Source organism: Psittacula echo, assembly GCF_963264785.1.
Source record: "Psittacula echo genome assembly, chromosome: 14".
Classification (NCBI taxonomy): Eukaryota; Metazoa; Chordata; class Aves; order Psittaciformes; family Psittacidae; genus Psittacula; species Psittacula echo.
This window is the reverse complement of record NC_137750.1, coordinates 234,810-256,198: the sequence shown is the minus strand read 5'-3', so window position 1 is coordinate 256,198 and position 21,389 is coordinate 234,810. Positions and strand designations below refer to the sequence as shown.

The following is a 21,389-nucleotide window of genomic DNA, read 5'->3' as shown; positions in this document are numbered from 1 at the left end:
TGGACTAGATGATCTTTTGAGGTCCCTTCCAATCTCTAGCATACTGTGATACTGTGATAACCAGTATTTCATTACCCGCAGACAAGCACCTTTACCTGACAAATTAGTTTGGAATGTGAGCTGTGCACTGCAACGTGAAGCACTGCTGTCTAGGAAACAAACACCTCTCATACTGCCAAACATACCACATGTTAGCTGAAGACATGTTTTTACCCTCCAGATGTGTGCAGTTAACATTCCTTAGCCCCTGCAAGTTCCTTCCCTGCCTTTTTGACTTGCCTTTTAAAGTTGACAGTTTTCAAAAGCATAGTACTGGTTTCTATGTACAGGAATTAAAATGCGCATTTCTCTGGATTTAACCCATTTCTTGTGATTTAAGAGTTTGCAAAATGTATTATTTTATAAATACTTGCTTTCAAAACTTGTATCCACCGCTTGTCATAATCACAAGCAGTGAGCCATTACACAAATGGTCAGGCAAAGACAATGCCAACCCTGCAAATTTTACAATTGCATAGAAATCACAGTACCAGAACAAGGTACTTGCAACAAGGCACTAGGGCAACATGAAAGCAGCAGGATAGCCAACCTGATGATTCTTTGAAGGATTAGAAGATTTGACTGAAGGTTTCTTTAACTGCAACCTCGTCATCTGTAGTTGTGTAATTTTTTTGTTTTTATCTTTTGTTTTTTTGTTAGGACTCACAGGAGAAACGCACATTCCTGTGGCAGCAATTCTTCCTAGACCACTGCAGTGATGGTTAACACCAATGCATGTTTCTTTCCCAAACTATTTTTCTGAACATGGTGGGTTTGGGGTTTTGAGGGGTTTGCTTTGTCCTGGGTTGTTTGGTTTGCTTGCTTGTTTGTTTTCCAAATGAAGGCATTTATACCCTTATCCCGATTTTACAGATGAGAAGATTAACAATACCCAAGGTCACAAGACAACAATGGGAAGTGGTGGCTAAATAAGCTAGAATTCCCGATTTCCACACTATCCAAACTAGCACATGATGTCAACGAAATATTAAACTGTTACTGTTGTACAAACAGAAAGGTACTTCATATCAAAGGGCAATTTTTGGTCAGTAGTGCGGACCGAGCTCCAGCAGGAGTGAAATGAGGGCCCGGGGGTTGCCCCAGCCCAGCCTCGCCGGGGATGGGAGCGGGTACAGCAGCGAGCAGCCCCCATCCCGGCCCGACCCCTGACGTTCTCCACAGACCTGCCAGATACAGCCCCAGCAAGCCACCCTCCTTACCCAAGTAGATGTCCCCAAAGGAGCCACTCCCGATCTTCCGGCCCAGCCGGTACCGGTTCCCAACCCTCAGCTCCATGGCGGCAACCTGGTTCGTTCGCGACCTGGTTCTGTTACCCTGCCCGGCCTGCCGGCTCGCGCTCTGCTGCCTCACAGCCCTGTGGTTCCTGATGCCATCGTGGCTTTGGGTCTTCCGCTTGATGCTAGCGAGAAACGCAGCGCCGCCGCCACAGCTCCCGGGATGGATGGCCGCGGATTCTACACAACACAGACAGCTCACTCCCCTCGGCTCCAGACCGTCATATTGCGTGACCTCACTTCCTTAGCAACTGGGGGCGGACTCGCTGCCTGTGGGGGCGGGCGGGATGCCTCGCTTGCTTCAGTGATGCGCCGGAGAATGGTCCGGCCTCACGTGTGCGCCCTTGTCGCGCTCAGGTGTAGCTGTGGGACGCTCGGCTCCAATACGGAGGAGCCGTTCGCGGCGGAACCGGCTACGACACTGACTGCTACCCCGCCACCCATCACCCATGGGAAAAATGGGTAAGAAACAGCAAAAAATGGCTTAAAAAGGGCTAGAAATACGAAAATGGGTTAGAAATGGGAAAAATGGGTCCCTATGGGTCCCTACTGGGCTCTATGGGGCACTCACCCGTCGGTGGCCGTTGCCACCGCAGCCACTTTCCTCGCCAGCGCCATTGAGAGCGCTTGGAGCCGCTGCCCCACAGCGGCCTCTGCCCTGGAAGGTCACTGGGGGCGATGGGGGGTCCTTAGGGGGGACCGGGGGGTAATGGGAGGCAATGGGGGGGTAATAGGGAGTTAATAGAGGGTAATGGGGGTTAATAGGGGGTAATGGGAGGCAATGGGGGGATAACAGGGAGTTAATAGAGGGTAATGGGGGGCAATGGTGAGGGAATGGGGGTTAATAGGGGGTAATGGGAGGCAATGGGGGGGTAACGGGGGTTAATAGGGGGTAATGGGAGGCGATGCGGGGTAGTAGGGGGGTAATGGGAGGCATCGGCTCCTCTCGGAACCACTCGAGTCCCTTCTGGCGGCTCCCCCGGATGAGTATCTGGGAATAGCAGGTGTCCAGGGTGGGCTGCAGTGAAACTGACTGATAAGTAGAAGGACAGGATGATTGCTGTGTCTGTGGTGTTACCGAGCTGATGAAGCTGGTCTAAACATCTACTGCGCGTGCTTCAAAGGCTGCCAGAAGCGCTGAAGATCGCTGGGAGAAGTAAAGGACCCTCGGAGAGCAGCACCACGTTTTTGTGCGCCTGTGGGGAAACTTCCTAGAAGAATGATGTAAGTAGCCTCATGAATATGCATGTATGTACATAATGAATATGTATGCTTAGTGACTATATAAGGACAGCTTGTTTAGCAGTTCGGAGGCACAGATTAGGAGGAGCTGTCCCCCTGTGTCTGCCGGCACCACAATAAAGAATACCTGCTTGTCAACTGGAAACCTTTGCTGGCCAGTTTGTTCCTGGAGTTTTCTCCGAGTCACCAGAGACCCCCGGATCTCCCCTAATCCCCCACAGACCCCATTATGGGTCTCCAGATCCCCAAATCCCCCCATATCACCCCATAAGCCACCCATATCCCCCTGTAAACACCCGATATCCCCCCCGTAGACCTCATAGAATCCCATTTAGGGACTCCAGACATCCATTTCCCCCCATAGATACCATATATCCCCCCATATCCCCACATAGAACCCCATGTAGAGACTCTGGTCCTCCATATCCTTCCATATTTCCCCCTAGAACCACTTGTAATGGACTCCAGACACCCATATCTCCCCAAAGAAGCCCATAATGGGACTGCAGACCTCCATATACACCCCCATAAACCCCCATAGAACCCCATATCCCCCATACACCCCCATAAAGGGTCTCCAGACCCCCACAGAACCCCATGGAGAGACTCCAGACTCCCAAATCCCCCCATATCCTCCCATATTCCCCCACAGACGCCCATAATGGGACTTCAGACCCCCCCAAATCCGCCCATATCCCCCCCATATCCTCACATATTCACCCATGAAGGAACTCCAGACACCCATGTCCCCCTTAATCCCGCCATAGACACCCAATAGACGCCCATAAAGGGTCTCCAGACCACCACAGAACCCCATGTAGGGACTACAGACCCCCAAAATCCCCCCATAGACCCCCATAATGAGACTCCAGACCCCCAAATCCCTCCACAGAATCCCATGTAAGGCAATGGAGGGGGCCTTAGGGGGACCAGGGTGTAATGGGGGGCAATGGAGGGGTAGTAGGGAGTTAATAGAGAATAATGGGGGTCAATGGTGGGAGAATGGGGGTTAATAGGGGGCAATGGGAGGCATCGGCTCCTCTCGGACCCCGTCGGAGCCCCTCGGGTCACTTCGGGCGGCTCCGCCCTCTTGGGGTGGCTTCGGCTGCGCTCGGCTCCCTTGGGCTGCGCTCGGGTCTCGTCGGTCGGCTCCGCCCCTTCGGGAGGCTTGGGCTGCGCTCGGCTCCCTTCGGTCGGCTCCGTCCCCTTTGGGCGGCTTCGGCTCCGCTCGGCTCCCTTCGGGCAAAAGCTGGTATTGCCACACTTTTACCTTAGAAAGTACTGGGAAAGACGGAATTCCATCACGTTTCCCTCACGAAGCAGTGGAAAAGAGGGAATTGCATCACTTTGACCTCATAAAGCAATAGAAAAGAGGGAATTACATCACTTTTACCGCATAAAGCAGTGGGAAGGGGGGGGACGGGACACACGACACGAGGGCGGCGCCATCTTGGGCTCTTCCTCCTCCCGCCCTCCCGCCCCGCAGGTCTGGCGCTTCCAGCGTCGCACCTACCGCCGCCATAGGGCGGCCATGGGGGAGGTGTAGAGGGAGGAGCGGGTGAAGGAGATGGGAGGGGAGGCGGCGGGAGGCGTCTCGGTGGGAGAACTTCGGTGCCCACGCCATCTGGAGTGCGGCTCTGCGCCGCCATGTTGAGAGTGGGAGAAAGGGGGCAGCCATATTGGTGGGGTGCCGTTGGCGCCATTGTGTAACCGCCATTCCTCCATATTGAGCCCAGCCCCTCCCTCTCGGCGGCCGCGTTGCTTTGGTAACGGCCGCACTGCTCCTGCGTGGCCGCCGTTTTTCGTTCCAAGATGGCTGTACTGAAGATGGGGCCCCACCAATATGGCCGGCCCCAAATGCCGTACACAAGATGGCGCCTCACCAATATGGCCGCCCACAGGTGCCGTACACAAGATGGCGCCCAACTAATTTGGCCATCGCCGGGTGCCGTACTCAAGATGGCGCCGCACCAATATGGCGGCCCCAGTCGCCGTACACAAGATGGCGCCTATACAGTGGCGCCACCAATATGGCTGCCCCCTTCTCCCACTCTCAACATGGCGGCGCAGAGCCGCACTCCAGATGGCGTGGGCACCGAAGTTCTCCCACCGAGACGCCTCCCGCCGCCTCCCCTCCCATCTCCTTCACCCGCTCCTCCCTCTACGCCTCCCCCATGGCCGCCCTATGGCGGCGGGAGGTGCGAGGCTGGAAGCGCCAGACCTGCGGGGCGGGAGGGCGGGAGGAGGAAGAGCCCAAGATGGCGCCGCCCTCGTGTCGTGTGTCCCGTCCCCCCCCCTTCCCACTGCTTTATGCGGTAAAAGTGATGTAATTCCCTCTTTTCTATTGCTTTATGAGGTCAAAGTGATGCAATTCCCTCTTTTCCATTGCTTCGTGAGGGAAACGTGATGGAATTCCGTCTTTCCCAGTACTTTCTAAGGTAAAAGTGTGGCAATACCAGCTTTTGCCCGAAGGGAGCCGAGCGCAGCCCGAGCCTCCCAAAGGCGACGGAGCCGACCGAAGGGAGCCGAGCGCAGCCCAAGCCTCCCGAAGGGGCGGAGCCGACCGGCGAGACCCGAGCGCAGCCCAAGGGAGCCGAGCGCAGCCGAAGCCACCCCAAGAGGGCGGAGCCGCCCGAAGTGACCCGAGGGGCTCCGACGGGGTCCGAGAGGAGCCGATGCCTCCCATTACCCCCGCGTTACCACCTATTAACCCCCCTAACCCCCCTATTCCCCCACCATTGCCCCCCATTACCCTCTATTAACTCCCTATTATCCCCTATTACCCCCCAGTCCCCCCTAAGGCCCACCCCCATTGCCCTACATGGGATTCTGTGGAGGGATTTGGGGGTCTGGAGTCTCATTACGGGGTCTATGGGGGGGAATTAGGGAGAATATGGGGGTCTGGAGTCCCTGTGTGGGGGTCTATGGGGGGATTAGGTGGCATATGGGGCTCTGGAGTCCCAACATGGGGATCTATGGGTGGGATTAGGGGGCATATGGGGGTCTGGAGTCCCTACATGGGGTTCTATGGGTGGGATTAGGGGGCGTATGGTGGTCTGGAGTCCCAACATGGGGGTCTATGGGTGCGATTAGGGGGCATATGGGGGTCTGGAGTCCCTACATGGGGTTCTATGGGTGGGATTAGGGGAATTTGGGGGTCCGGAGTCCCAAGATGGGGGTCTGTGGGTGGGATTAGGGGGCATATGGCGGTCTGAAGTCTCTCCATGGGGTTCTGTGGGGGTGTGGGGACCCTGTATGGGGGAATATTGGGGGATATGGGGGTCTGGAATCCATGACAAGGGGTTCTAGGGGGAAATATGGGAGGATATTGGGGGATATGGGGGTCTGGAATCCATGACAAGGGGTTCTAGGGGGAAATATGGGAGGATATGGGGGGCATATGGGGGACCGGCATGATTACATGGCGTTCTGAGGGGATATGAGGGTAGACAAGGTGTCTATGTGGGGATATGGATGTCTGGAGTCCCTAAATGGGATTCTATGAGGTCTACGGGGGGGATATCGGGTGTTTACAGGGTGCTATTGGGGTGCTTATGGCGGGAGTTGGGGGTCTGGTGACCCATAATGGGGTCTGTGGGGGTCTATGGGGAATTAGGGGAGATCCGGGGGTCTCTGGTGACTCGGAGAAAACTCCAGGAACAAACTGGCCAGCAAAGGTTTCCAGTTGACAAGCAGGTATTCTTTATTGTGGTGCCGGCAGACACAGGGGGACAGCTCCTCCTAATCTGTGCCTCCGAACTGCTAAACAAGCCGTCCTTATATAGTCACTAAGCATACATATTCATTATGTACATACATGCATATTCATGAGGCTACTTACATCATTCTTCTAGGAAGTTTCCCCACAGGCGCACAAAAACGTGGTGCTGCTCTCCGAGGGTCCTTTACTTCTCCCAGCGATCTTCAGCGCTTCTGGCAGCCTTTGAAGCACGCGCAGTAGATGTTTAGACCAGCTTCATCAGCTCGGTAACACCACAGACACAGCAATCATCCTGTCCTTCTACTTATCAGTCAGTTTCACTGCAGCCCATCCTGGACAACTGCTATTCCCAGATACTCCTTATCCTTATGTCCTGTTTTTCTAGCCTCTTTTTCTTACACTCAGTTTGTACTAAGGTTGTAAGGGCCCAAAACTACGTCAGCTACAACGGTTTATCTTATACAAGGACTCTCAGGACGTTCTCCAGCTGTACTCTATTCTTTTTCTCTGTGAATCGTGCACCTCAGCGATTTTCCGTTGCTACTCTTACAAAGGCTTCAAACTTAACGTTATTGAAAACTGATTTGAGAGATTTATATATTTCATTTTGTGATTTTGTGCCCCCTTGCCTCACTATGGAGTTTCTATGGGGTCTCTATGGGCCCCAGCACCCTTAGCATCTCTCTATGGGACTCTATGTGCCTTTACGTGCATAACCCCAACCCCAGTGTGTCCCTATGGAGTTTCCATGGGGTGTCTATGGGTCCCAGCACCCCCAGCGTCTCTCTATGGGTCCCTATGTGCCTTTACGTGCATAATGCCCCCCCCGCAGTGTGTCCCTATGGAGTTTCCATGGGGTCTCTATGGGTTCCAGCACCCTCAGCGTCTCTCTATGGGTCCCTATGTGCATCTACGTGCATAACTCCCCCCCCTCGCCGTGCATCCCTCTGGAGTTTCTATGGGGTCTCTATGGGTCCCAGCATCTCCAGGGTCTCTCCTTCCCCCCAGGGTCCGTACCTCGAAGGCCAGGGTGGTGGTGCCGTGCAGGAGGTGGATGCCGGGCCCGGGCAGTAGCGGCGGGAGCTCCCGGAGGAGGGGGGCGGCGATGCCGGAGAGAGGTGGGGGGGGCCCGGCCGGGTCCCGGGGCGCTGCGAGCCCCGGGAGGAGGGAACGGCACGGGAGCGGAGCCTCCACCAACACCTCGCTCGCCGGCGCCATCTTCGAACGAAAACTGGCGGAGGCGCAGGCGCGGCCGTTACCACGGCAACGCGGCCGCCAGAGAGAGGGGCTGGTCTCCATATGGAGGAATGGCGGGTACACGACGGCGCCGATGGCACCTCACCAATATGGCCGCACGCAGGTGCCGTACAGAAGATGGCGCCTGGCCAATATGGCCGCCCCCAGTTGCCGTACACAAGATGGCGCCCAACTAATTTGGCCGCCGCCGGGTGCCGTACTCAAGATGGCGCCACACCAATATGGCCGCACGCAGGTGCCGTACACAAGATGGCGCCACGCCAATATGGCCGCCCCCAGTTGCCGTACACAAGATGGCGCCCAACTAATTTGGCCGCCGCCGGGTGCCGTACTCAAGATGGCGCCTCACCAATATGGCCGCCCGCAGGTGCCGTACACAAGATGGCGCCACGCCAATATGGCCGCCCCCAGTTGCCGTACACAAGATGGCGCCCAACTAATTTGGCCGCCGCCGGGTGCCGTACTCAAGATGGAGCCTCACCAATATGGCCGCCCGCAGGTGCCGTACACAAGATGGCGCCTATCCAGTGGCGCCACCAAGATGGACGCCCCCTTTCTCCCACTCTCAACATGGCGGCGGAGAGCCGCACTCCAGATGGCGGGGCCTATGGGGTACTCCCACCAAGACGCCTCCCGCTGCCTCCCCTCACATCTCCTTCACCCTCACCTCCCTCTTCGCCTCCTCCATGGCCGCCCTAGGGCGGCGGGAGGTGCGACGCTGGAAGCCGCAGTCCTGCGGGGCGGGAGGGCGGCAGGAGGAAGAGCCCAAGATGGCGCCGCCCTCGTGTCCTCTGTGTCGCCCCCCCCCCCCGTCCCACTGCTTTATGCGGTAAAAGTGATGTGACTCCCTCTTTTCTATTGCTTTATGAGGTCCAAGTGATGCAAGTACCTCTTTTCCATTGCTTCGTGAGGTAAACGTGATGGAATTCCCTCTTTCCCAGTACTTTCTAAGGCAAAAGTGTGGGAACACCGGCTTTTGCCCGAAGGGAGCCGAGCGGAGCCGAAGCCGCCCGAAGGGGACGGAGCCGACCGAAGGGAGCCGAGCGCAGCCCAAGCCTCCCGAAGGGGGCGGAGCCGACCGACGAGACCCGAGCGCAGCCCAAGGGAGCCGAGCGCAGCCGAAGCCACCCCAAGAGGGCGGAGCCGCCCGAAGGGACCGGAGGGGCTCCGACGGGGTCCGAGAGGAGCCGATGCCTCCCGTTACCCCCCCCATTCCCCCCTATTAACCCCCGCCACCCCCCCCATTCCCCCACCATTGCCCCCCATTAACTCCCTATTATCCCCCATTACCCCCGGTCCCCTCTAAGGCCCACCCCCATTGCCCTACATGGGATTCTCTGGGGGGATTTGGGGGTCTGGAGTCCCATTACGGGGGTCTATGGGTGGGATTAGGGGGCATATGGGGGTCTGGAGTCCCTACATGTGGGTCTATGGGTGGGATTAGGGGGCATATGGGGGTCTGGAGTCCCTACCTGGGGGTCTATGGGTGGAATTAGGGGGCATATGGGGGTCTGGAGTCCCTACATGTGGGTCTATGGGTGGGATTAGGGGGCATATGGGGGTCTGGAGTCCCTACCTGGGGGTCTATGGGTGGAATTAGGGGGCATATGGGGGTCTGGAGTCCCTACATGTGGGTCTGTGGATGGGATTAGGGGGCATATGGGGGTCTGGAGTCTCTACCTGGAGGTCTATGGGTGGGATCAGGGGGCATATGGGGGTCTATGGGGTGTCTGTGGGGGGATTAAGGGGGACATGGGCATCTGGAGTCCCTACATGGGGGTCTATAGTGGTCTGGAGACCCTTCATGGGGTTCCATGGGGGAATATGGGAGGATATGGGGGGGCATATGGGGGGATTTGGGGGTCTGGAGTCCCATTAGGGGGGTCTGGGGGGGAATACAGGAGGATATGGGGGGATCTGGGGGTCTGGAGCGCCATTATGGGTGTCTATGGGAGGATATGGGGCAAATTTGGGGGTCTGGAGTCCCATTGGGGGGTCTATGGTGGAATATGGGGGGGATTTGGGGGTCTGGAGTCTCCCCATGGGGTTGTGTGGGGACCCTTTATGGGGGTGTATGGGGGATACGGGGGGGCTGGAGTCCATGACAATGGGTTCTAGGGGGAAATATGGGAGGATATGAGGGGGACATGGGGGACCGGCGTGCCTACATGGCGCTCTATAGGGGGATATGGGGGTAGATAGGGTGTCTATGTGGGGATATGGATGTCTGGAGTCCCTAAATGGGATCCTATGAGGTCTACGGGGGGGATACCGGGTGTTTCCAGGGGGATATGGGGGGCTTATAGGGGGATTTGGGGGTCTGGAGACCCATAATGGGGTCTGTGGGGGTCTATGGGGGGATTAGGGGAGAGCCGGGGGTCTCTGGTGACCCGGAGAAAAAACTCCAGGAACAAACTCGCCAGCAAAGGTTTCCAGTTGACAAGCAGGTATTCTTTATTGTGGCGCCGGCAGACACAGGGGGACAGCTCCTCCTAACGTGTGTCTTCGAACTGCTAAACAAGCCGTCCTTATATAGTCACTAAGCATACGTATTCATTACGTACAGACACGCGTATTCGTCAGGCTACTTACATCATTCTTCTAGGAAGTTTCCCCACAGGCGTACAAAAACGTGGTGCTGCTCTCCGAGGGTCTTTTACTTCTTCCAACGATCTTCAGCACTTCTGGCAGCCTTTGAAGCACGCGCAGCAGACGTTTATACCAGCTTCATTGGTTCGTTAACACCACGGACACAGCAATCATCCTGTCCTTTTACTTATCAGTCAGTTTAACTGTCGCCCATCCTGGACACCTGCTATTCCCAGATACTCCTTATCCTTACGTCCTGTTTTTCTAGCCTCTTTTTCTTACACTCAGTTTGTACTAAGGTCATGAGGGCCCAAAACTACGTCAGCTACAACGGTTTATCTTATACAAGGACTCTCAGGACGTTCTCCAGCTGTACTCTATTCTTTGTGAATCCTGCACCTCAGTCATTTTCCGTTGCTACTCTTACAAAGGCTTCAAACTTAACGTTATTTAAAACTGATTCGAGAGGTTTACATATTTCATTTTGTCATTTTGTGCCCCCTTGCCTCACTGTGGAGTTTCCATAGGTCCCTATGGATTTAAATGGAGTTTAAATGGATCTAAATGGAGTTTCTATGGGTCCCAGCACCCCCAGCGTCTCTCTGTGGGTCCCTATGTGCCTTTACGTGCATAATGCCCCCCCCGGCAGTGTCTCCCTATGGAGTTTCTATGGGGTCCCTATGGGCCCCAGCACCCCCAGTATCTCTCTCCGGGTCCCTATGTGCCTTTACGTGCGTAACTCCCCCCCCCCCAAGCGTGTCCCTGTGGAGTTTCCATGGGGTCTCTATGGGTCCCAGCACCCCCAGCGTCTCTCCATGGGTCCCGATGTGCCTTTACGTGCATAATGCCCCCCCGCAGAGTGTCTCTATGGAGTTTCCATGGGGTCTCTATGGGTCCCAGCACCCCCAGCGTCTCTCTATGGGTCCCGATGTGCCTTTACGTGCATAATGCCCCCCCACACAGTGTCTCTATGGAGTTCCTATGGGGTCTCTATGGGTCCCAGCACCCCCAGCGTCTCTCTATGGGACCCTATGTGCCTTTACGTGCATAACTCCCCCCGCCCCGTGCGTCCCTATGGAGTTTCTATGGGGTCCCTATGGGTCCCAGCACCTCCAGGGTCTCTCTTTCCCCCCAGTGTCCTTACCTCCAAGGCCAGGGTGGTGGTGCCGTGCAGGAGGTGGATGCCGGGCCCGGGCAGTAGCGGCGGGAGCTCCCGGAGGAGGGGGGCGGCGATGCCGGAGAGAGGTGGGGGGGGCCCGGCCGGGTCCCGGGGCGCTGCGAGCCCCGGGAGGAGGGAACGGCACGGGAGCGGAGCCTCCACCAACACCTCGCTCGCCGGCGCCATCTTCGAACGAAAACTGGCGGAGGCGCAGGCGCGGCCGTTACCACGGCAACGCGGCCGCCAGAGAGAGGGGCTGGTCTCCATATGGAGGAATGGCGGGTACACGACGGCGCCGATGGCACCTCACCAATATGGCCGCACGCAGGTGCCGTACAGAAGATGGCGCCTGGCCAATATGGCCGCCCCCAGTTGCCGTACACAAGATGGCGCCCAACTAATTTGGCCGCCGCCGGGTGCCGTACTCAAGATGGCGCCACACCAATATGGCCGCCCGCAGGTGCCGTACACAAGATGGCGCCACGCCAATATGGCCGCCCCCAGTTGCCGTACACAAGATGGCGCCCAACTAATTTGGCCGCCGCCGGGTGCCGTACTCAAGATGGCGCCACACCAATATGGCCGCCCGCAGGTGCCGTACACAAGATGGCGCCACGCCAATATGGCCGCCCCCAGTTGCCGTACACAAGATGGCGCCCAACTAATTTGGCCGCCGCCGGGTGCCGTACTCAAGATGGAGCCTCACCAATATGGCCGCCCGCAGGTGCCGTACACAAGATGGCGCCTATCCAGTGGCGCCACCAAGATGGACGCCCCCTTTCTCCCACTCTCAACATGGCGGCGGAGAGCCGCACTCCAGATGGCGGGGCCCATGGGGTACTCCCACCAAGACGCCTCCCGCTGCCTCCCCTCACATCTCCTTCACCCTCACCTCCCTCTTCGCCTCCTCCATGGCCGCCCTAGGGCGGCGGGAGGTGCGACGCTGGAAGCCGCAGTCCTGCGGGGCGGGAGGGCGGCAGGAGGAAGAGCCCAAGATGGCGCCGCCCTCGTGTCCTCTGTGTCGCCCCCCCCCCCCCGTCCCACTGCTTTATGCGGTAAAAGTGATGTGACTCCCTCTTTTCTATTGCTTTATGAGGTCCAAGTGATGCAAGTACCTCTTTTCCATTGCTTCGTGAGGTAAACGTGATGGAATTCCCTCTTTCCCAGTACTTTCTAAGGCAAAAGTGTGGGAACACCGGCTTTTGCCCGAAGGGAGCCGAGCGGAGCCGAAGCCGCCCGAAGGGGACGGAGCCGACCGAAGGGAGCCGAGCGCAGCCCAAGCCTCCCGAAGGGGGCGGAGCCGACCGACGAGACCCGAGCGCAGCCCAAGGGAGCCGAGCGCAGCCGAAGCCACCCCAAGAGGGCGGAGCCGCCCGAAGGGACCGGAGGGGCTCCGACGGGGTCCGAGAGGAGCCGATGCCTCCCGTTACCCCCCCCATTCCCCCCTATTAACCCCCGCCACCCCCCCCATTCCCCCACCATTGCCCCCCATTAACTCCCTATTATCCCCCATTACCCCCGGTCCCCTCTAAGGCCCACCCCCATTGCCCTACATGGGATTCTCTGGGGGGATTTGGGGGTCTGGAGTCCCATTACGGGGGTCTATGGGTGGGATTAGGGGGCATATGGGGGTCTGGAGTCCCTACATGTGGGTCTATGGGTGGGATTAGGGGGCATATGGGGGTCTGGAGTCCCTACCTGGGGGTCTATGGGTGGAATTAGGGGGCATATGGGGGTCTGGAGTCCCTACATGTGGGTCTGTGGATGGGATTAGGGGGCATATGGGGGTCTGGAGTCTCTACCTGGAGGTCTATGGGTGGGATCAGGGGGCATATGGGGGTCTATGGGGTGTCTGTGGGGGGATTAAGGGGGACATGGGCATCTGGAGTCCCTACATGGGGGTCTATAGTGGTCTGGAGACCCTTCATGGGGTTCCATGGGGGAATATGGGAGGATATGGGGGGGCATATGGGGGGATTTGGGGGTCTGGAGTCCCATTAGGGGGGTCTGGGGGGGAATACAGGAGGATATGGGGGGATTTGGGGGTCTGGAGCGCCATTATGGGTGTCTATGGGAGGATATGGGGCAAATTTGGGGGTCTGGAGTCCCATTGGGGGGTCTATGGTGGAAAATGGGGGGGATTTGGGGGTCTGGAGTCTCCCCATGGGGTTGTGTGGGGACCCTTTATGGGGGTGTATGGGGGATACGGGGGGGCTGGAGTCCATGACAATGGGTTCTAGGGGGAAATATGGGAGGATATGAGGGGGACATGGGGGACCGGCGTGCCTACATGGCGCTCTATAGGGGGATATGGGGGTAGATAGGGTGTCTATGTGGGGATATGGATGTCTGGAGTCCCTAAATGGGATCCTATGAGGTCTACGGGGGGGATACCGGGTGTTTCCAGGGGGATATGGGGGGCTTATAGGGGGATTTGGGGGTCTGGAGACCCATAATGGGGTCTGTGGGGGTCTATGGGGGGATTAGGGGAGAGCCGGGGGTCTCTGGTGACTCGGAGAAAAAACTCCAGGAACAAACTCGCCAGCAAAGGTTTCCAGTTGACAAGCAGGTATTCTTTATTGTGGCGCCGGCAGACACAGGGGGACAGCTCCTCCTAACGTGTGTCTTCGAACTGCTAAACAAGCCGTCCTTATATAGTCACTAAGCATACGTATTCATTACGTACAGACACGCGTATTCGTCAGGCTACTTACATCATTCTTCTAGGAAGTTTCCCCACAGGCGTACAAAAACGTGGTGCTGCTCTCCGAGGGTCTTTTACTTCTTCCAACGATCTTCAGCACTTCTGGCAGCCTTTGAAGCACGCGCAGCAGACGTTTATACCAGCTTCATTGGTTCGTTAACACCACGGACACAGCAATCATCCTGTCCTTTTACTTATCAGTCAGTTTAACTGCCGCCCATCCTGGACACCTGCTATTCCCAGATACTCCTTATCCTTACGTCCTGTTTTTCTAGCCTCTTTTTCTTACACTCAGTTTGTACTAAGGTCATGAGGGCCCAAAACTACGTCAGCTACAACGGTTTATCTTATACAAGGACTCTCAGGACGTTCTCCAGCTGTACTCTATTCTTTGTGAATCCTGCACCTCAGTCATTTTCCGTTGCTACTCTTACAAAGGCTTCAAACTTAACGTTATTTAAAACTGATTCGAGAGGTTTACATATTTCATTTTGTCATTTTGTGCCCCCTTGCCTCACTGTGGAGTTTCCATGGGGTCTCTATGGGTCCCAGCACCCCCAGCGTCTCTCTGTGGGTCCCTATGTGCCTTTACGTGCATAATGCCCCCCCCGGCAGTGTCTCCCTATGGAGTTTCTATGGGGTCCCTATGGGCCCCAGCACCCCCAGTATCTCTCTCCGGGTCCCTATGTGCCTTTACGTGCGTAACTCCCCCCCCCCCAAGCGTGTCCCTGTGGAGTTTCCATGGGGTCTCTATGGGTCCCAGCACCCCCAGCGTCTCTCCATGGGTCCCGATGTGCCTTTACGTGCATAATGCCCCCCCGCAGAGTGTCTCTATGGAGTTTCCATGGGGTCTCTATGGGTCCCAGCACCCCCAGCGTCTCTCTATGGGTCCCGATGTGCCTTTACGTGCATAATGCCCCCCCGCACAGTGTCTCTATGGAGTTCCTATGGGGTCTCTATGGGTCCCAGCACCCCCAGCGTCTCTCTATGGGACCCTATGTGCCTTTACGTGCATAACTCCCCCCGCCCCGTGCGTCCCTATGGAGTTTCTATGGGGTCCCTATGGGTCCCAGCACCTCCAGGGTCTCTCTTTCCCCCCAGTGTCCTTACCTCGAAGGCCAGGGTGGTGGTGCCGTGCAGGAGGTGGATGCCGGGCCCGGGCAGTAGCGGCGGGAGCTCCCGGAGGAGGGGGGCGGCGATGCCGGAGAGAGGTGGGGGGGGCCCGGCCGGGTCCCGGGGCGCTGCGAGCCCCGGGAGGAGGGAACGGCACGGGAGCGGAGCCTCCACCAACACCTCGCTCGCCGGCGCCATCTTCGAACGAAAACTGGCGGAGGCGCAGGCGCGGCCGTTACCACGGCAACGCGGCCGCCAGAGAGAGGGGCTGGTCTCCATATGGAGGAATGGCGGGTACACGACGGCGCCGATGGCACCTCACCAATATGGCCGCACGCAGGTGCCGTACAGAAGATGGCGCCTGGCCAATATGGCCGCCCCCAGCTGCCGTACACAAGATGGCGCCCAACTAATTTGGCCGCCGCCGGGTGCCGTACTCAAGATGGCGCCACACCAATATGGCCGCCCGCAGGTGCCGTACACAAGATGGCGCCACGCCAATATGGCCGCCCCCAGTTGCCGTACACAAGATGGCGCCCAACTAATTTGGCCGCCGCCGGGTGCCGTACTCAAGATGGCGCCTCACCAATATGGCCGCCCGCAGGTGCCGTACACAAGATGGCGCCACGCCAATATGGCCGCCCCCAGTTGCCGTACACAAGATGGCGCCCAACTAATTTGGCCGCCGCCGGGTGCCGTACTCAAGATGGAGCCTCACCAATATGGCCGCCCGCAGGTGCCGTACACAAGATGGCGCCTATCCAGTGGCGCCACCAAGATGGACGCCCCCTTTCTCCCACTCTCAACATGGCGGCGGAGAGCCGCACTCCAGATGGCGGGGCCCATGGGGTACTCCCACCAAGACGCCTCCCGCTGCCTCCCCTCACATCTCCTTCACCCTCACCTCCCTCTTCGCCTCCTCCATGGCCGCCCTAGGGCGGCGGGAGGTGCGACGCTGGAAGCCGCAGTCCTGCGGGGCGGGAGGGCGGCAGGAGGAAGAGCCCAAGATGGCGCCGCCCTCGTGTCCTCTGTGTCGCCCCCCCCCCCCCGTCCCACTGCTTTATGCGGTAAAAGTGATGTGACTCCCTCTTTTCTATTGCTTTATGAGGTCCAAGTGATGCAAGTACCTCTTTTCCATTGCTTCGTGAGGTAAACGTGATGGAATTCCCTCTTTCCCAGTACTTTCTAAGGCAAAAGTGTGGGAACACCGGCTTTTGCCCGAAGGGAGCCGAGCGGAGCCGAAGCCGCCCGAAGGGGACGGAGCCGACCGAAGGGAGCCGAGCGCAGCCCAAGCCTCCCGAAGGGGGCGGAGCCGACCGACGAGACCCGAGCGCAGCCCAAGGGAGCCGAGCGCAGCCGAAGCCACCCCAAGAGGGCGGAGCCGCCCGAAGGGACCGGAGGGGCTCCGACGGGGTCCGAGAGGAGCCGATGCCTCCCGTTACCCCCCCCATTCCCCCCTATTAACCCCCGCCACCCCCCCCATTCCCCCACCATTGCCCCCCATTAACTCCCTATTATCCCCCATTGTGGAGACATGGTTAGCAAGCAAAGGTCATGTTCCCATGTCTGAGCTTAATTAAGCACAGATTCTGTGAAAGTGAGAAAAAATACCAGCTGTGTACCGTTGCCAACAGTGGAAAAACCCTGGCCGTTAACCGATAGAGATAGAAGACCAGCTGGCTAACCTTGTAGCTAAAGATTGTCTGTAAACTAGGAGCAGAGACCTTGAGGGGAGGATGTGTAAATGAGCAGGGAAAAATCACTGAAACTGCACCTGGAATGTACCCAAGGCTGTGTTTATCAACCAGTCAGGAAGCTGTGTGTATGTGGCAGTTTGACACTATATATACCCATTATTTGAGCACAATAAACGGATCACTTTTATAAATCATATTGATTGTGCTAGTGTTCCCTCCGTGCGCGACGACATATTGGCGCCCTGAACAGCGACCAACAGAGGAACCCGGGTACCCGTAGTGGCTGGGAGAATTGCGCACGGAGCGGGAAAGCACCGGAGAAGCAGCATCCGGAGGGCTGAAAGAAAAAAAAAAAAAAAAAAAAAAAAAAAAAAAAAAAAAATGCTCGGTTTTGCTGGTCGAAGATGCCGGGCAGAGAACGGGCAGTGAAAGAAGAAAAAAGAGGCTAATCCTGAAAGAGAAGAGGAGCCTAAGAAAAAAGAGGCCAATCCTGAAAGAGAAGAGGAGCCTATGATAAAGAATCGGACTACTAAGTAGTCCTAAGGTAAAGCCCGGAGAAGAGACAGAGGCCAATCCTGAAAGAGAATAGGAGCCTCTGAGCCTGGAGGACGAAGAGGAGCCTCCGCCGCCCGCTGAGTTGGCCTGCTTGCTGGTGAGCTGCATTGGTACCAAAGCTTAAAAGAGAGAGAGTTGTGAATAATGGAAAGACAAGCGGCCTTTGATCTGTTTAAGTGCTTCTTAGAGAAGCGAGGTATAGGGAAAGAGATAGACTTAGGGAAAGGGCTTTCTGCACTCCTTGATTATGGGGAGAGTGTGGGATGCTTTCGTGATCCTGATAAAGTATTTGAAGTAGCAGAGTGGAAAAAATTTGGTGATGTGCTTTGGGAACAGGTTATAGATGATAACAAACAGGCGCGTAAATTGGCAAAAGATTGGAGGTGCATTATACAGTGTATCCAAAAATATGCCGCTGAGCAACGTATCGCTGCTGTAGCCAAAGAGAAACTGGATAATGTACCTCCGTCTGAAAGTTCTAATCCCCCTGGAGCTATAGCATTTGGTAGCACGGACATTCCCCTGCCTCCATCTGTGTCTTCTATTCATCTTCCTCTCCTTCCACGCTTATCTAACTCGGTAACTGCCGCGGAGCCTTCTGCTCCCCCCGACCCCAGACCTTCTGACTCGTTAAGGGAGGAAGCAGTTCCAAGTACCGCAGCTTGCTCCTTTGATGTTAGGGGTAAAAGTCAGACTCGGGGAGTAAATTGGAAAACCATTTATGAGGAGGCTATTCGGGATGAGGATTATGATGGGGCTCGGGAATTGCAGGCAACAAATGCTTTTCCAGTTCTGTATGCTCCTAATGCGCAGGGTGGAATTGATGTTACTATTACACCCCTTAGTTGGAAATTATTAAATCAGCTGCGCCAGACAGTCGCAGATTCTGGTATACAGTCAGAGCCTGCGAAACAAATGCTAAATTATATTTGGGGTTCTGGATTATTACTTATTGAAGATATCAAAAGTGTAGTAAAGTTAATTTTGACACCGTCGCAGTTGCTCCTGTTTAACATGTACTGGCAGGAATTGTGCCAAGAAGTTTGTGATGTACAAAGAGGAGCCGGTGACCCATTAGCAGGAGTAACATTGCAGCACCTTATGGGAATAGGTGCTTGGGCTAATAAAGAGGCACAGGCTACTATGGGGCCAGATTTACTAAAAGAATCTATGCAGACGGCAATGAAGGCACTGTTAAGGATTAGGGATTCAAGTGCAGAACCGGCTTACTTAAAGATAGTTCAGGGTAGAAATGAACCATTCAGTGAATTCCTAGATCGTATCGCAAATGCCATTTCAAAAACTCACAATTTACCCGAGTATATGAAGGGCGCACTTTTGAGACAATGTGCACTTCAAAATTGTAATGATACTACAAGGCAAATTCTCATTCAACTTCCCGCAAATGCTTCTACTGCAGAAATGCTAGAACGAATGTCCCGTGTACCTGTGGGGCATCAAGCCCTGTTAGTTGATGCAGTCCATTCCTTAGGCGATAAGGTTTTAGCAGCTTTGACACCATTGCAGAAGCCTAATCCAAATTTGAATTTGAAAAGAGGTCTGCGCTGTTTTCGCTGTGGACAAAACGGGCATTCAAGGAGGGAATGCTCCGCGGTCGTTTGGTGTCCCAGCTGTCAGCTTGATAATCATTGTCCAGCTACTTGCTTCCGACAGAAAGCGAGGTCGGGAAACTCTCCGGCGAGCGCAAAGACCCGCCGCGCGAAGACCCCAAGAGCAGGTCCGAGTCGACTAACCCCGGCCACTCGTCAGCCGCAGACGCTGCAAGCCAACCTATCCCCCTGCAGCCGGCCACCAGCGGCAGCCTCGGAGTGGACTTGGCATCAACAGTAGAAATCACTTTATTTGATAAAAGTGTTCAGCTGATTCCTACCGGAGTGTTTGGTCCCTTAAGAATAAATGGGCAAGCGGTGGGAGCACTTTTGTTAGGACGTTCCTCTGCCGCTTTAAAAGGACTGTTAATTGTCCCCGGTCTGGTTGATGCTGACTATACGGGAGAAATTAAGATTATGGTTAAAACAGACTTTCCACCGATGTTGATTCCAAAAAATAGTAAAATTGCTCAACTGATACCTATGACTCAGATGGTAACGAGACAAACTATGAGCTTCCGAGGACAAGCAGGCTTTGGGTCCACTGGGCAACTTGCGTTGTTTTCCGTCGCATTAGATTCGCGGCCAGAAATTTCTGTTACTCTAATCCATAACAATAAGTCCTGTACTGTGCGGGCGCTTCTAGACTCGGGAGCGGATATAACCATACTTGCTTTACGACACTGGCCCACAGAGTGGCCGTTAACAGCCAGTGCTGGCAGGGTGGAAGGTGTGGGGGGATCACAATCGGTATATAAGAGTCCACCGATACAGCTAACTATAGATGATAATACCGTCACTGCAATAATAACTCTTATGCCGCTGCCAGCCGGAGTGTCTATGCTCCTGGGTCGAGATATACTTGCTCAGATCGGAGCCCGTTTAACTACTGATCAGGGTTTTTAATAGCGGCCTCTGCATGGACTTTCCCAATCCCCTTGATTTGGCTGAGTGACAACCCTGTATGGATTGAGCAGTGGCCGCTCAAGAGGGAGAGTCTACAACAAGCACATGCACTAGTCGACGAGCAGTTGCAACAGGGGCACCTTCGTCCTTCTACAAGCCCTTGGAATACTCCTATTTTTGTCATAAAAAAGAAGTCGGGAAAGTTTCGTTTGCTGCATGATTTACGGGCAGTAAATGATCAGATGCAAGCTATGGGTGCCCTGCAACCAGGTCTCCCTTTACCTTCAATGTTGCCTGAAAATTGGTTTCTTCTTGTCGTCGATTTAAAGGACTGCTTTTTTAATATTACTTTACATCCTAATGACTGTCAGCGATTTGCATTTACCCTTCCATCTATCAGCCGACAGGCACCTGCGTTACGCTACGAATGGACAGTACTCCCACAGGGCATGAAAAATTCTCCAACGTTGTGTCAACTATATGTTGATGCTGCCCTACAATTTCTGCGACGAAAGTGGCCATCTACTATCGTGTATCATTATATGGATGATATCTTGTTCTGTCAAAAAACCCCTTTTTCTCAATCACAGTATAGGTTCATTCAAAATCATTTACAGCAATTTGGTTTAGGGGTAGCATCTGACAAAATTCAAAAAACATCTCCCTGGAAATATTTGGGGTGGTCAATTACTGAATCCACGGTCTCACCGTTGAAACTTGAATTTCATCCACAGTTATGTACCCTGCATGATGTGCAAACATTATTAGGTGATTTGCAGTGGCTTCGTCCTGTTGCAGGGATTTCTAATGATGACCTCGAAATTTTTCGGCCGTTGTTGAAAGGAACTAATCCAGCCGCACCGGTTTCTCTTACCCCTTTGCAGTTAGCTAAACTGCAGGAACTCGGGGCTCGTATTGCTGCTTCAGCGGTGAATCGACGTGACCCACAGCTCCCTGTGGATCTCGTCATTCTCCGAGGGAAAACGCAGCTGCTTGCAGCCCTTGCTCAACAAAAGAAAAAGGGGGAGATTCGGGTGCTGGAATGGTTATTCACAGCACTGGTTCCTAAAACAACGTTGCAGACAGAAATTGAAAATTTGGCAGAACTGATTGTTAAAGGTCGTCATAGGATTGTTTCTGTGACAGGGGCTGAACCCAATACTATCTATTTACCCTTGAAAAATGATGTTCTGCAATGGTTCTTGGAAAACTCTATGTCATTAGCAGTAGCCTTGTTATCAGAAAGTACAGTAATATCTACAAAATCCTTGAATATGCCCTTGTTAAAATGGTTGGGCTCGCAAAAATGGGTAGCCAAACCACTTGCATTATCCAGACCTCTGAAAGATGCTCTAACTGTATTTACCGATGCTGGAAAAAAATCACGTCAAGCCGCGGTGACCTGGCAGCAAGACGGGCAATGGCAGTACAAAATCCTTCCAGGTCAGGAAATTGATTCACTACAAACATTAGAGTTATGGGCCATTGCCTGGTCGTTAGCA

The 21,389-nt window shown here is 55.2% G+C and overlaps 2 protein-coding genes across 8 annotated transcripts in view; one reads left to right on the top strand and one right to left on the bottom strand.

The window, feature by feature from the left end:
- The window catches only part of CSNK1D (casein kinase 1 delta), a 30,750-nt gene extending 28,874 nt beyond the window's left edge, over positions 1-1,876 (bottom strand). For all 7 annotated transcript variants that reach the window (XR_013957977.1, XR_013957978.1, XR_013957979.1 and 4 more), the window contains exon 1: positions 1,260-1,876. Coding sequence is in view for 4 of the 7 variants with exons in the window: in XM_080629109.1 (XP_080485235.1) it covers positions 1,260-1,335 (76 nt within the window). In the remaining 3 variants the exon portion in view is untranslated. The remainder of the gene's footprint in view (positions 1-1,259) is intronic.
- LOC308226946 (uncharacterized protein) lies at positions 1,343-2,593 on the top strand. Its single transcript, XM_080629112.1, has 2 exons — positions 1,343-1,796; positions 2,459-2,593. Exons 1-2 carry the CDS (start codon positions 1,498-1,500, stop codon positions 2,547-2,549), a joined length of 390 nt encoding a protein of 129 aa, XP_080485238.1. The 5' UTR covers positions 1,343-1,497; the 3' UTR covers positions 2,550-2,593.
- Positions 2,594-21,389: the final 18,796 nt, after the last annotated feature.

Coding starts and splice junctions, on each gene's coding strand:
- LOC308226946 (XM_080629112.1), top strand. CDS start 1,498: ATGGATGGCCGCGGATTCTACACAACACAGACAGCTCACTCCCCTCGG. Junction 1,797..2,458: donor ATCACCCATGGGAAAAATGG/GTAAGAAACAGC, acceptor CGTGCTTCAAAG/GCTGCCAGAAGCGCTGAAGA.